The sequence below is a fragment of the Amia ocellicauda genome, chromosome 12, assembly GCF_036373705.1.
Source record: "Amia ocellicauda isolate fAmiCal2 chromosome 12, fAmiCal2.hap1, whole genome shotgun sequence".
Classification (NCBI taxonomy): domain Eukaryota; kingdom Metazoa; phylum Chordata; class Actinopteri; order Amiiformes; family Amiidae; genus Amia; species Amia ocellicauda.
In genome coordinates this window covers 130,001-148,371 of record NC_089861.1, presented here as the reverse complement: position 1 = coordinate 148,371, position 18,371 = coordinate 130,001, and the positions used below count along the sequence as shown (strand labels likewise).

Sequence of the window (18,371 nt, the reverse complement as noted above, 5' to 3'; positions counted from 1 at the left end):
ATGCGTTTTTCTGGATTTTTTTGTTGTTATTCTGTCTCTCACTGTTAAAATACACCTACCATTAAAATTATAGACTGATCATTTCTTTGTCAGTGGGCAAACGTACAAAATCAGCAGGGGATCAAATACTTTTTCCCCCCACTGTAATACTGCCTGTGTGTCCATCTCATGCTGTCACTAACTCTCTGCCCGTGTTTCAGTCAGAACTGCATCATTCACTCCTGCTTTCGCAGCAGCCAGGTGTCCTTCTGCAGCTCCCGCCACACCAGCTCCTCACCAGCCTCAACAGACACCATCAACAACCCCCCACCCCACCCGTCCTCCAGCACCCCAGGCAGGAGACCCATTCTTTTTAATACATTTACATTTCTAGTGTCTAAAATAAATAACCCCCTCCAGAACAGATCCAGCGGGAGAGCTGGGAGAGCTCAGGAGGAGGCACAACACAGCGACGCACACAGGAGGTGCACAGCGCTGCTCTACACACTTTCAACACACCGGCCACAGCTACTGCTGCAGCCACAGCTCCCCACTCACACGTCAGCATTAAAACACATTTTAGATGCAGAGTAGAGATATATACATTTATTACTTCCCCCCACTAACATAACGTAACAAAAAATAGAACAAAGTGATTTCTTCATCAAATTGTCAATTAATGCCACTTAACCCTCGCCAGCCCTGTCAGTCATGTGACGCCCCGAACTGAAAGCCTCACTGGAGAACATCTGCCATACGCTGCTGTGAGGAGCAGAGCGCTGGCGTTTCTGCACAGCGCTGGCACCCGTGTGGACCCTCCCTCACTCCACATAGTCGAAGTCCTCCGCGATCCCGAAGGTCTTGTCCAGGCGGCGGTCCTCGAAGCCGAACTTCTGGCGCGCCCAGGCCTTGATGGAGAACACGTTGTCTGAGGAGAGAGAGGGACACAGGCACGATTTACAGATCATGATGTCACTAACGATCTTGCCCATTTTTAACTGAGGATTGCCTTCTGTATTGCGGGTTCTGGGGCAGCGTCACATTATCCCATGATGCAACGCTGTATATCACGTGTACAAGATGTGTGGTGAAATGTTAACCAGCTGACAGGTGCGGATGCTCATTTCAGTAGGAGCTCAGCCTCCCTGTGCATGTGATGACTGGGTCTGGGGCAGATTGGATGCTCAGGAGGAGAGGGTGCCCTCTGTTCTGCCCCTGTGGGTGCAGATACCCCTTCTGTTGCCCATCACAGCTCCTAGGCCCATATAAACGAGGACAGAGCCTCAGGCCTCTCTCAGCCTAGAGCTACTGCAGTCACACCAATAAACCTAAACCTTTAGTCCCACTGCAGCAGGAGTGTTGCTGAGGTGACAACACAACCACGAAGGCTGGGGTGACCCGACTCGGCAGAAGCCGGCTGCGACTGTGTGGCTGCCCAGGGCCCAAAGCGCTCAGCTGGAGTGGACCTGTGTGGGTCTCAGAGCTCCAGGGCACAAACCGTTCTGGGAACTCGGCAATAAAAACCGGGTGCGTCTGTGGTGACTCAACACACACTTCAGCTGGAGAGGCCCATGCAGACACTCCTCCTCAGCGCCCGACACCCCATTATAAAGGGCTGGGCATCACGCCTGCTATTCAGGGCGGGTTATCACACCACAATGCCTCACCTGCCAGCAGTGCCCTCAGAGGACTGGGACCCTAGAGGCCCGTCACAGACACCACACATAACCACCAACCTGTCCATCGGTTGGCCGAGTCCTTCGCAGTTTTGTTGAACTCTCCTGCAAGAGAAGAGGGAGGATTCAGTACAACACAACACAATCCAACACGGAGGGCAGGACTGCACTTTACGGCACTTTGAAATCAGAGGTTAGATCGAACTAGATCAGACAATCTGCCATAGCTTTAACAATGAAGATGTGGCTTTGCATAATTTATCTCCCCAACATTGATGCAGCTTTTAAAAAGGTTTGCGAGAAAGATGCAGAGTTCCTACAGAGAGCGGTTATGTTGTTGTTGTCGTAACAAATAAATAATAAACCATCCTCAGCACACCGGCGAGTTTGAGCTTTTAGCCCTGTGGTTCAACAAACAGAGCAGCACAGAGGTTCAATTTGAACGCAGTCACTAGTTCTTAATAACTGCAAAGTACGCAGTGCTGCGCAGATGCACTTTACTAAACTGGACACTCGGGCAAGCCAGCTGAGGAGTCGCCTAACTCGCCGCAGTTAAGTATCGCTTTTTCTCTTGTGTTTCTTAGTTTAGTTAAGAGTTACATTGATTTTTTACGTGGTTACTTGTTTAGCTAACAACTGTACATCTTGCACCTGTATTGTAGTAAGAGCAGCGACTGTTTGTTAGTTAATTTAGCAACTTACGTAGCACACTCGACACACCCCGTCTGTAATTCAGAAGCGTTACATTGCAGGCTGTGATTATTTAGCATTTATTTAGCATTACTACGAGCTATTGTTCAGTGTAACTGCATGTGTCCGGCTCAGTCTTTGTCTGTATTCAGATATAAAGCAGCCATTAATTGTGCTATTAGCAGTCCTGCGTAGGAGGGAGGGCCTTCCTCACAGCCTTGTGAGTTTATCATCTAATACAGCTTAAATTAGCCGGTGTACTTCAGTCATCGCCACTGGACACTTGGGCTCCCGATACCGGCACGCATTCAGTTCAAGACACTGACCCTCACCTACCGCTGTCTTGACCACACTGCACCAAGCTACCTTCAGACACTCGTCTCTCCATACATCCCCTCCAGACCACTGCGCTCCTCCAGTGCCAGAAGACTAACTCTGCCTCCTCTCCACTCTCCTTCCTCCAGAGCCGGTCCTTCTCATCCCTGGCCCCTACATGGTGGAACGACCTGCCCACCGAAGCCAAAACAGCCTTGAGAGAGTCCTTGACCTCCTTCCGGCGCTTACTCAAGACACATCTTTTCAGATAATGTGTAATATTAGTCCTTTTAATCCCTGTTAGATAGCACTTCATAGCATTTTATCATGCTTCTTACGTTATCGATTGCTCCTTTCCCGTAGCCCTTGACTGTGACCCTACATCTTGACAGCACTTAGCTTTCACCATCCAGGATGTAGGACCTCACTTACTGTACTTACCTGTGTAAATTGGAAGTTGTAAAATGTATTATATCTTTAATTGCTTTGTTTAATGTAAATTTGAATTTGTAATGTTGATGCCTTGTACTGAACTGTATTCTTACACTTTGTTTTGCACTTATGTTGTAAGTCGCCCTGGATAAGGGCATCCGCCAAGAAATTAAATAAATAAATAAATAAATAAATAATAAACAAGGCCTGCAGTCCTGCAGACACCACAGCCCCTGCAGCCAGAGAGCGCGGCCCAGGACTGAGATCACTCGCTCGGGCACAGTTCCAAATACAAGTAAGCAAATATTTTGAAACCATGAAGTTGCCAGTGTTATTTAACAATCACTGTCATTACGCAACAGCTGCCGACTCAACCCACTGGTCTGTGAGGTTTTCAGGACGGGGAGTTACAGGGCGCAGAGTTGTGTTGTGTTGTGTCGACAGCTCTCTGCTCTGCTGAGAGCAGGATCAATGACACAGACTGCATGACAAGACAATCAGGAATGGTGGCAAGCCTGTGCAAAGTCACCAGACACTAACTCAGCTTCACACAGATGAGAAACGCCCGGCTGCACAGTGCAGGCTCCGATGCAAATTAAAATGCAAAATGCACCTGTACGATGCGAGCTCATTTGCAGCAAGAGGAGGCTCTGAAGGCAGCAGCCACACTGGGATCGACAGTTAAGTGTTGTTTTCCTGACAGTTATCCTGGACATCTTCTCTGGCAGCCGACAAGCCGCTTCCTCTCTTCCCCTGCAGAACACAGGGTTTGTGTTCAGTCCACGCTGCTCCGGGGTGCTGCTACCGTAATAATGATTTGTATAAAACATCGTTATCATATTAATTTCAATGTAGTATTTCATTGTAGAGTTCAAAAATGTTATTCGCACTGTTAGAGCCCTGATCACAGCCCACTATATGCATCCTGGGCCGTTCTGTGCGGTCCACATGCTGAGACACAAAGCAAAGCATGGCGACTATGGACAAACACTCGGACCGTCTCAGTGTGAGGGCTGACAGGAGCTAGTCTCCTACACAAGTGCCAGTGGACGACTGTGCATCGTGTTACTGACTCCGAGTCCGGACTTGCCGAAGACCGAAAAACTAATCCAGGCAGGGAAACGCAGGCCTCTCTCTGGGCCTTGAAAAACCGGAATGTTTTTTGGGTGTTTTTTTCTGTCAGAAAGCAAACCAAAGAAGGCAGCGTAAAAGCGGCCTCTTAAATCACTCCCGCCAAGCCAGGCCTCCGGGGCACGTCTTCAGTAGCTCTGCACTCACGTTCAACACACACAAACAGGCCAGACTAGCCTTCCCTGGGCGCAAGCGTCTTCAACATCAATCTCTCCTCACTTGTATGAACGGTCTGGAGAGAGAGAGAAAAGGGACATGTACACCGCGGCCTCCCCTCATGTTGTTGTGCGGTCAGAACGGCTCTGTGCCGCGGCAAATGCCGTGCCACTTCACGGGAGCGATTGCCAAGGTCAAGAGCAGCGCCGTGTCTTTCCGCCCCCCCGAGAGCCCGTGGCAAGCCCAGACAAGCTGCCTCTTCAGCCAATAAAACAATTGAGGGGTAATGAGGGCATGCAGACTGACAGGCCATGAAAATATGCAGATAAACCCACGAACTGAAGAGTGGACGACACGCGAGGGTCACGGGTCACACAGCAGGTGATTGTTTCTGCACGTTCTTATCATTGTACAGATCTATATTTTCTCACAATGAGCGGTTACAGTTTGTAAAACACTCAGCTGAAGACAATGCTGTGTGCAGTGCAGCACGGTGAGGGCTTTTCCCCATTTCCTTTCCATGAGAAACAAAAATACATTTCAACTGGACTAACAGCAGGGAGCCAGAGTTCATCACTGGAGCGGAGAGGATCAAGTGCACATTAAAATATTAAAACACCCATCTACCTCAACTGTGAACTATTCGCCCTCAAGGATGGGAACTTATGAGCTCCTTGTTCCTACAGCTTCCTAGAATTTGCTTTCAACTGTCCAGTTGTGCGTGTCCGGTTTAAAGGAGGCAGTTAAACAAGCTGTTGCGTTGTTGTCGTAAACAAATAAATACGTCATAATGTTTGTGAACAGGCAGCCAGTGTGGATCCTGTGTGAGAACTGGGACAGCAGCACTGCCCTAAACCCCTCCAGCTCGGAGTCTGTTCTGGCAGAGAGCAGACCAGCCGTCTGTGCCAAGGGTGGGTCTCACAGGAGCTGCCGAGATCCAAACATCTGCACACTATGGAGCAGTTGCTGAAACACCCTGCTGCTAAAAATAACAAGCCGGCACTACATTACTGTACAGGGTTCACCCGGGACACTGTGCCCAGGAGACGCAGGTCTTCTCTAGTGACGGGTACGCCGGGGTACGTGGCAAACACAGAAGCCACTGCTATGCGACAACACACGATAAGAAAGCGCAGGGATGGGGACTGAGGGAATGAATGATGCAGGAACGCAATGTTTATGTAGCAGATCTGGTAAACTCAGTCACCCTTTATATACCTTTCCTTTCTGCTGTATCAATCAGAATAAAATAAGAGACTGATTTTGGCTAAGCCTTTTCTTTTTGAAATTCAGGACAGGGATGTTCCCACCTGGTCCTACAGATTAGTAGGAAAGAGAAACTCTTTGGATTGTTCTGTGAGACGCGTTCATCTATGAGAGGAGATTCAGTCAGAATCTGTGATCTGTAACTGTGGAAATCTGACACGGATCTGTAGAGAAGATTGTTTTTTCCCCCAAAAAGGATTCTTCAAAATTAATGATTTGATTATTTGCATTTGGTTTATCTGTCCTGGCACTCAAACACAGGAGAGGAAAGGAAGAGGAACTGAAGTGCCAAAAAGTCTCCAACTTAAAACAGCATGCGTGTGCATGCATGTGCATGCGTGAGAGAGAGTGAGTGTCAGTAGTGAGTGTGTGCATGTGTAGGGCTGTGGTCCTCGGTGTGACTCACGGATCTGCTCCACCACCGCTGGGTCGCACTCCCTGTACTTGTCCAGCTCCGCCGAGAGCTGCAGCCTCTCCTCCCTGAGCGCCTGCAGCTGCGTCAGCAGAGCGGCCCTGTCCCCCTGCAACACAGAGCGCAACATGATTCAACTACACACTGTCAGCCGAGGGTCAAACAACGCACTCACGAATCCTGGACTGATGAGAATGTCGCTTCATACAGAAAACCCGAGTTCTAAAGCACAGAACCATCCTGCTGAGGGCAGGAGCCCCGGTCCGGTGCCTTACCGTGTCTTGTCGGCCCACTTTGGCCTTCTCCACGGCCTGCTGTAGGGCAGCCCTCTTCCTGTGCCCCTCGGACAGCTGCGAAGACAGCAGACACGGCACAAGTCAGCGGCTGGACAATGTGAAGAGCGACTCGTTCTGGACAGAAAAAGCCACCGACTTTCCTCAGTAAACAGCAACGCACAACCACACGGACACGGATCAGAAAGCCACGGAGAAGCCAGTGTCCATCGAACGAGCTGAAAGAGCCGAGGGAGGGGGTCCAACACCAGACTGGACACGTCTAGACCCAACGGACACGCGATTCTCTGATACGTGACATTCGTCCACATGCTCAGTCCCTGTTAAACAATATCGAAGTCTTCAGAGGCGTCACTTTCAATTGTACGTGTCCATTGAAGTCAACAGTCGTCTGTTCAGGTCATACTCCACTGGACAGCGTTTTTAAGCAAACCCACCCGTGTATATCCACAACAATGTCAGTGCAGTGCTGGGGAGGTGCAGGTCTGTCAGCTGGGAGTTCACCTCACTGTTGGGATAGTGGCGTTCAGCTCACCTCTGAGAAACTTGGTCATATATATAGATGGTCTTTAGCAGCGTGTGAAACACATCTCGTGCATGCGTGTGAGTGTGAGTGTGATTCCACAGCCACAGCACCCCCCGACACGGTGGCATCTGGGATGTACCTGCTGCTGCAGCTCCTCCTGCCTCCTCTTCCTGCTGTGCAGTGCTTTGCTGGGAAAGGCCCAGTAGTAGTTGGAGGTGCCGACCCTCTCCGAGTCCACCATGCTGTCGTCGACCAGACTCTGCAGCACGTCCTTCACAGACATGGGTGCTGAGGGGACAGCTGGGATTAACACACAACCACACCCCCAGACTGGGGTTAACACACACACACACACACACACACACACACACACACACACACACCCAGACTGGGGTTAACACACACACACACACCCCCAGACTGGGGTTAACACACACACACACACACACACACACACCCAGACTGGGGTTAACACATGCACACACACACCCCCAGACTGGGGTTAACACACACACACACACATTCACACACCCAGACTGGGGTTAACACACACACACACTCCCCCAGACTGGGGTTAACACACACACACACACACACACACATAGACTGGGGTTAACACACACACACACACACACACACACACACACACACACACATACATACATACATACATACATACATACACTCCCCCAGACTGGGGTTAACACGCACATGCATACACACCCCCAGACTGGGGTTAACACACACACACACACACACACACCCAGACTGGGGTTAACACACACACACACACAAACACCCAGACTGGGGTTAACACACACACACACAAACACACACAGACTGGGTTAACACACACACACACACACAGACTGGGTTAACACACACACACACACACGCACCCAGACTGGGTTAACACACACACACACACACACACACACACACATAGACTGGGGTTAACACACACACACACACACACACACACACACATACCCCCAGACTGGGGTTAACACACACACCCAGACTGGGGTTAACACACACACACACACACCCCCAGACTGGGGTTAACACACACACACACATTCACACACCCAGACTGGGGTTAACACACACACACACTCCCCCAGACTGGGTTAACACACACACACACACACACACAGACTGGGTTAACACACACACACACACACGCACCCAGACTGGGTTAACACACACACACACACACACACACACACACACACACATAGACTGGGGTTAACACACACACACACACACATACCCCCAGACTGGGGTTAACACACACACCCAGACTGGGGTTAACACACACACACACACACACACACACCCCCAGACTGGGGTTAACACACACACACACACACATACATACATACACTCCCCCAGACTGGGGTTAACACACACACACACCAAGACTGGGGTTAACACACACACACACACACATACATACATACACTCCCCCAGACTGGGGTTAACACACACACACACACACAACCCCAGTCTGGGGTTAACACACACACACACACCCCCCCAGACTGGGGTTAACACACACACACACACACACACACACCCAGACTGGGGTTAACACACACACACACACACACACACACCCAGACTGGGGTTAACACACACACACACACACACACCCAGACTGGGGTTAACACACACACACACAAACACACACAGACTGGGTTAACACACACACACACAGACTGGGTTAACACACACACACACACACACACACACACACAGACTGGGTTAACACACACACACACACACGCACCCAGACTGGGTTAACACACACACACACACACGCACCCAGACTGGGTTAACACACACACACACACACACACACACACACACACACACACACATAGACTGGGGTTAACACACACACACACACACATACCCCCAGACTGGGGTTAACACACACACCCAGACTGGGGTTAACACACACACCCACACACACACACACACACCCCCCCAGACTGGGGTTAACACACACACACACACACATACATACATACACTCCCCCAGACTGGGGTTAACACACACACACACCAAGACTGGGGTTAACACACACACACACACACACATACATACATACACTCCCCCAGACTGGGGTTAACACACACACACACACACAACCCCAGTCTGGGGTTAACACACACACACACACCCCCCCAGACTGGAGTTAACACACACACACACACACACACCCAGACTGGGGTTAACACACACACACACACACACACACACACACACCCAGACTGGGGTTAACACACACACACACACACACATCCAGACTGGGGTTAACACACACACACACACACACACACCCAGACTGGGGTTAACACACACACACACACACCCAGACTGGGGTTAACACACACACACACACACACACACACACACACCCCCAGACTGGGGTTAACACACACACACACCCAGACTGGGGTTAACACACACACACACCCAGACTGGGGTTAAGACACACACACCCAGACTAGGGTTAACACACACACCCAGACTGAGGTTAACACACACACACCAAGACTGGGGTTAACACACACACACCAAGACTGGGGTTAACACACACACACCAAGACTGGGGTTAACACACACACACACACACACACACACATACATACACTCCCCCAGACTGGGGTTAACACACACACACACACACACACACACACCCAGACTGGGGTTAACACACACACACACACACACACACACACACACACACAGACTGGGGTTAACACACACACACACACACACACACACCCAGACTGGGGTTAACACACACACACACACACACCCAGACTGGGGTTAACACACACACACACACACACAAACAGACTGGGGTTAACACACACACACACACACACACACACACACACACACACACAGACTGGGGTTAACACACACACACACACACACACACACACACAGACTGGGGTTAACACACACACACACACCCCCAGACTGGGGTTAACACACACACACACCAAGACTGGGGTTAACACACACACACACCAAGACTGGGGTTAACACACACACACACACCCACCAACACACACACACACCCCCAGACTGGGGTTAACACACACACACACCAAGACTGGGGTTAACACACACACACACCCAGACTGGGGTTAACACACACACACACCCAGACTGGGGTTAACACACACACACACACACACACCCAGACTGGGGTTAACACACACACACACACACACCCAGACTGGGGTTAACACACACACACACACACACACACACACACACACACCCAGTATGGGGTTAACACACGCACACACACACACCCCCAGACTGGGGTTAACACACACACACACACACACACACCCAGACTGGGGTTAACACACACACACACACACACACCCCGAGACTGGGGTTAACACACACACACACACACCCCCAGACTGGGGTTAACACACACACCCCAGACTGGGGTTAACACACACACACACCCAGACTGGGGTTAACACACACACACACCCAGACTGGGGTTAACACACACACACACACACACACATACATACACTCCCCCAGACTGGGGTTAACACACACACACCCACCCCCAGACTGGGGTTAACACACACACACACACACACACACACCCAGACTGGGGTTAACACACACACACCCAGACTGGGGTTAACACACACACACACACACACACACACACACACACACACACAACCCCAGTCTGGGGTTAACACAAACACACACACACACACACACCCAGACTGGGGTTAACACACACACACCCAGACTGGGGTTAACACACACACACACACAGACTGGGGTTAACACACACACACACACACACACCCAGACTGGGGTTAACACACACACACACACAGACTGGGGTTAACACACACACACACACAGACTGGGGTTAACACACACACACACACACACACACAGACTGGGGTTAACACACACACACACACACACACACACACACACACACACACACACACCCCCACCCCCAGACTGGGGTTAACACACACACACACCCAGACTGGGGTTAACACACACACACACACACACACACACCCAGACTGGGGTTAACACACACACACACACACACAAACAGACTGAGGTTAACACACACCCCCAGACTGGGGTTAACACACACACACCCAGACTGGGGTTAACACACACACACACACACACAGACTGGGGTTAACACACACACACACACACACACAGACTGGGGTTAACACACACACACACACACACAGACTGGGGTTAACACACACACACACACACACACAGACTGGGGTTAACACACACACACACACACACACACACACACACACACACAGACTGGGGTTAACACACACACACACACACCCAGACTGGGGTTAACACACACACCCAGACTGGGGTTAACACACACACACCCAGACTGGGGTTAACACACACACACACCAAGACTGGGGTTAACACACACACACACACACACACATACATACACTCCCCCAGACTGGGATTAACACACACCCACCCCCAGACTGGGGTTAACACACACACACACACACAAACAGACTGAGGTTAACACACACCCCCAGACTGGGGTTAACACACACACACCCAGACTGGGGTTAACACACACACACCCAGACTGGGGTTAACACACACACACACACACACACACACACACACACACACACACACACACACACACACACACATACATACATACACTCCCCCAGACTGGGGTTAACACACACACACACACACCCAGACTGGGGTTAACACACACACACACACACACACACAGACTGGGGTTAACACACACACACACACACACACAGACTGGGGTTAACACACACACACACACACACACACACACACACACAGACTGGGGTTAACACACACACACACACACCCAGACTGGGGTTAACACACACACCCAGACTGGGGTTAACACACACACACACCCAGACTGGGATTAACACACACCCACCCCCAGACTGGGGTTAACACACACACACACACACACACACACCCAGACTGGGGTTAACACACACACACACACACACACACACACACAGACTGGGGTTAACACACACACACACACACACACACACACAGACTGGGGTTAACACACACACACACACACACACACACACAGACTGGGGTTAACACACACACACACACACACACACAGACTGGGGTTAACACACACACACACACACACACACAGACTGGGGTTAACACACACACACACACACCCAGACTGGGGTTAACACACACACCCAGACTGGGGTTAACACACACACCCAGACTGGGGTTAACACACACACACACCCAGACTGGGGTTAACACACACACACACCCAGACTGGGGTTAACACACACACACACCAAGACTGGGGTTAACACACACACACACACACACACACACACACCCACCCCCAGACTGGGGTTAACACACACACACACCCAGACTGGGGTTAACACACACACACCCAGACTAGGGTTAACACACACACACACACACACACACACCCAGACTGAGGTTAACACACACACACCAAGACTGGGGTTAACACACACACACCAAGACTGGGGTTAACACACACACACACACACACACACACATACATACACTCCCCCAGACTGGGGTTAACACACACACACACACACACACACACAGACTGGGGTTAACACACACACACACCCAGACTGGGGTTAACACACACACACACACACACACACCCAGACTGGGGTTAACACACACACACACACACACACACACCCCCAGACTGGGGTTAACACACACACACACCCAGACTGGGGTTAACACACACACACACCAAGACTGGGGTTAACACACACACACACACACACCCAGACTGGGGTTAACACACACACACACACACACCCAGACTGGGGTTAACACACACACACACACACACACACACACACCCAGTATGGGGTTAACACACGCACACACACACACCCCCAGACTGGGGTTAACACACACACACACACACACACACCCAGACTGGGGTTAACACACACACACACACACACACCCCGAGACTGGGGTTAACACACACACACACACACACCCCCAGACTGGGGTTAACACACACACACACACAGACTGGGGTTAACACACACACACACACACACATACATACACTCCCCCAGACTGGGGTTAACACACACACACCCACCCCCAGACTGGGGTTAACACACACACACACACACACAGACTGGGGTTAACACACACACACCCAGACTGGGGTTAACACACACACACACACACACACACACAAACACACACACACACACACAACCCCAGTCTGGGGTTAACACACACACACACACACACACACACACACCCCCACACTGGGGTTAACACACACACACCCAGACTGGGGTTAACACACACACACCCAGACTGGGGTTAACACACACACACACACACACACACACACACACACACACAGACTGGGGATAACACACACACACACACACACACCCAGACTGGGGTTAACACACACACAGACACACACACCCAGACTGGGGTTAACACACACACACACACAGACTGGGGTTAACACACACACACACACAGACTGGGGTTAACACACACACACACACACACACACACACACACACACACAGACTGGGGTTAACACACACACACACACACACACACACACACACACACACCCACCCCCAGACTGGGGTTAACACACACACACACCCAGACTGGGGTTAACACACACACACACACACACACACACACACACACACACCCAGACTGGGGTTAACACACACACACACACACACAAACAGACTGAGGTGAACACACACCCCCAGACTGGGGTTAACACACACACACCCAGACTGGGGTTAACACACACACACCCAGACTGGGGTTAACACACACACACACACACACACACACACACACACATACATACATACACTCCCCCAGACTGGGGTTAACACACACACACACACACACAGACTGGGGTTAACACACACACACACACACACACACACACACCCAGACTGGGGTTAACACACACACACACACACAGACTGGGGTTAACACACACACACACACACACACACAGACTGGGGTTAACACACACACACACACACACACACACAGACTGGGGTTAACACACACACCCAGACTGGGGTTAACACACACACACACCCAGACTGGGGTTAACACACACACACACCCAGACTGGGGTTAACACACACACACACCAAGACTGGGGTTAACACACACACACACACACACACATACATACACTCCCCCAGACTGGGATTAACACACACCCACCCCAGACTGGGGTTAACACACACACACACACAAACACACACACACACACCCCCAGACTGGGGTTAACACACACACACACACACACACACACAGACAGGGGTTAACACACACCCCCAGACTGGGGTTAACACACACACACACACACACCCAGACTGGGGTTAACACACACACACACACACACACAGTCTGGGGTTAACACACACACACACACACCCCCCAGACTGGGGTTAACACACACACACACACACACACCCAGACTGGGGTTAACACACACACACACACACACACACCCCGAGACTGGGGTTAACACACACACACACACACCCCCAGACTGGGGTTAACACACACACACACACACACACCCAGACTGGGGTTAACACACACACACACACACACAGACTGGGTTAACACACACACACACACACACACACAGACTGGGTTAACACACACACACACACAGACTGGGTTAACACACACACACACACACGCACCCAGACTGGGTTAACACACACACACACACACACACACACACACACATAGACTGGGGTTAACACACACACACACACACATACCCCCAGACTGGGGTTAACACACACACCCAGACTGGGGTTAACACACACACCCACACACACACACACACACACCCCCAGACTGGGGTTAACACACACACACACCAAGACTGGGGTTAACACACACACACACACACATACATACATACACTCCCCCAGACTGGGGTTAACACACACACACACACACAACCCCAGTCTGGGGTTAACACACACACACCCCCCCAAGACTGGGGTTAACACACACACACACACACACACCCAGACTGGGGTTAACACACACACACACACACACACACACACACACACCCAGACTGGGGTTAACACACACACACACACCCCCAGACTGGGGTTAACACACACACACACCAAGACTGGGGTTAACACACACACACACCAAGACTGGGGTTAACACACACACACACACCCACCAACACACACACACACCCCCAGACTGGGGTTAACACACACACACACCAAGACTGGGGTTAACACACACACACACACACACATACATACACTCCCCCAGACTGGGATTAACACACACCCACCCCCAGACTGGGGTTAACACACACACACACACACACCCCCAGACTGGGGTTAACACACACACACACCAAGACTGGGGTTAACACACACACACACACCAAGACTGGGGTTAACACACACACACACACACACACACCCAGACTGGGGTTAACACACACACACACACACACACACACACCCAGTATGGGGTTAACACACGCACACACACACACCCCCAGACTGGGGTTAACACACACACACACACACACACCCCCAGACTGGGGTTAACACACACACACACACACACACACCCCGAGACTGGGGTTAACACACACACACCCAGACTGGGGTTAACACACACACACACCCAGACTGGGGTTAACACACACACACACACACACACACACATACATACACTCCCCCAGACTGGGGTTAACACACACACACCCACCCCCAGACTGGGGTTAACACACACACACACACACACACACCCAGACTGGGGTTAACACACACACACCCAGACTGGGGTTAACACACACACACACACACACACACACACACACACACACACACACACACACACACACAACCCCAGTCTGGGGTTAACACACACACACACACACACACACACACACCCACCCAGACTGGGGTTAACACACACACACACACACACACACACACACACACACCCAGACTGGGGTTAACACACACACACACACACACACAGACTGGGGTTAACACACACACACACACAGACTGGGGTTAACACACACACACACACAGACTGGGGTTAACACACACACACACACAGACTGGGGTTAACACACACACACACACACACACACACAGACTGGGGTTAACACACACACACACCCAGACTGGGGTTAACACACACACACACCCAGACTGGGGTTAACACACACACACACACACACACACACAAACAGACTGAGGTTAACACACACCCCCAGACTGGGGTTAACACACACACACCCAGACTGGGGTTAACACACACACACCCAGACTGGGGTTAACACACACACACACACACACACATACATACACTCCCCCAGACTGGGGTTAACACACACACACACACACACAGACTGGGGTTAACACACACACACACACCCCCAGACTGGGGTTAACACACACACACACCAAGACTGGGGTTAACACACACACACACCAAGACTGGGGTTAACACACACACACCCCCAGACTGGGGTTAACACACACACACACCAAGACTGGGGTTAACACACACACACACACACACATACATACACTCCCCCAGACTGGGATTAACACACACCCACCCCCAGACTGGGGTTAACACACACACACACACACACACACACACCCCCAGACTGGGGTTAACACACACACACACCCAGACTGGGGTTAACACACACACACACCAAGACTGGGGTTAACACACACACACACACACACACCCAGACTGGGGTTAACACACACACACACACACACCCAGACTGGGGTTAACACACACACACACACACACACACACACACACACACACCCAGTATGGGGTTAACACACGCACACACACACACCCCCAGACTGGGGTTAACACACACACACACACACACACACCCAGACTGGGGTTAACACACACACACACACACACACCCCGAGACTGGGGTTAACACACACACACACACACCCCCAGACTGGGGTTAACACACACACCCCAGACTGGGGTTAACACACACACCCCAGACTGGGGTTAACTCACACACACACCCAGACTGGGGTTAACACACACACACACACACACACATACATACACTCCCCCAGACTGGGGTTAACACACACACACCCACCCCCAGACTGGGGTTAACACACACACACACACACACACACACACACCCAGACTGGGGTTAACACACACACACCCAGACTGGGGTTAACACACACACACACACACACACACACAACCCCAGTCTGGGGTTAACACACACACACACACACACACACACACACCCAGACTGGGGTTAACACACACACACCCAGACTGGGGTTAACACACACACACACACACACACCCAGACTGGGGTTAACACACACACACACACAGACTGGGGTTAACACACACACACACACAGACTGGGGTTAACACACACACACACACACACACACACACACACAGACTGGGGTTAACACACACACACACACACACACACACACACACCCAGACTGGGGTTAACACACACACACACACACACAAACAGACTGGGGTTAACACACACACACACACACACACACACACACACACACAGACTGGGGTTAACACACACACACACACACACACACACAGACTGGGGTTAACACACACACACACACCCCCAGACTGGGGTTAACACACACACACACACCCACACACACACACACACACCCCCAGACTGGGGTTAACACACACACACACACACACACACACACATACATACACTCCCCCAGACTGGGATTAACACACACCCACCCCCAGACTGGGGTTAACACACACACACACACACCCCCAGACTGGGGTTAACACACACACACACCAAGACTGGGGTTAACACACACACACACACCCAGACTGGGGTTAACACACACACACACACACACACACACACCCAGTATGGGGTTAACACACGCACACACACACACCCCCAGACTGGGGTTAACACACACACACACACACACACACCCAGACTGGGGTTAACACACACACACACACACACACACCCCGAGACTGGGGTTAACACACACACACACACACCCCCAGACTGGGGTTAACACACACACCCCAGACTGGGGTTAACACACACACACACACACACCCAGACTGGGGTTAACACACACACACACACACACACATACATACACTCCCCCAGACTGGGGTTAACACACACACACCCACCCCCAGACTAGGGTTAACACACACACACACACACACACACCCAGACTGGGGTTAACACACACACACCCAGACTGGGGTTAACACACACACACACACACACACACACACACACACAC

General features: G+C 51.3%; 1 protein-coding gene across 2 annotated transcripts in view; it reads right to left on the bottom strand.

Moving 5' to 3' along the window:
* Nucleotides 1–570: 570 nt before the first annotated feature.
* Nucleotides 571–18,371, bottom strand: part of mnd1 (meiotic nuclear divisions 1 homolog (S. cerevisiae)) — a 22,550-nt gene continuing 4,749 nt past the window's right edge. Inside the window, exons 4-8 of one of the 2 annotated variants that reach the window (XM_066717973.1) lie at nt 7,016–7,164; nt 6,333–6,407; nt 6,052–6,166; nt 1,716–1,760; nt 571–907 (exon numbers count right to left, since the gene is read on the bottom strand). In XM_066717973.1, coding sequence (XP_066574070.1) covers nt 801–907; nt 1,716–1,760; nt 6,052–6,166; nt 6,333–6,407; nt 7,016–7,164 — 491 coding nt within the window. In that variant the 3' untranslated portion in view covers nt 571–800. The remainder of the gene's footprint in view (nt 908–1,715; nt 1,761–6,051; nt 6,167–6,332; nt 6,408–7,015; nt 7,165–18,371) is intronic. The other variant, XM_066717974.1, reaches the window with a different exon arrangement.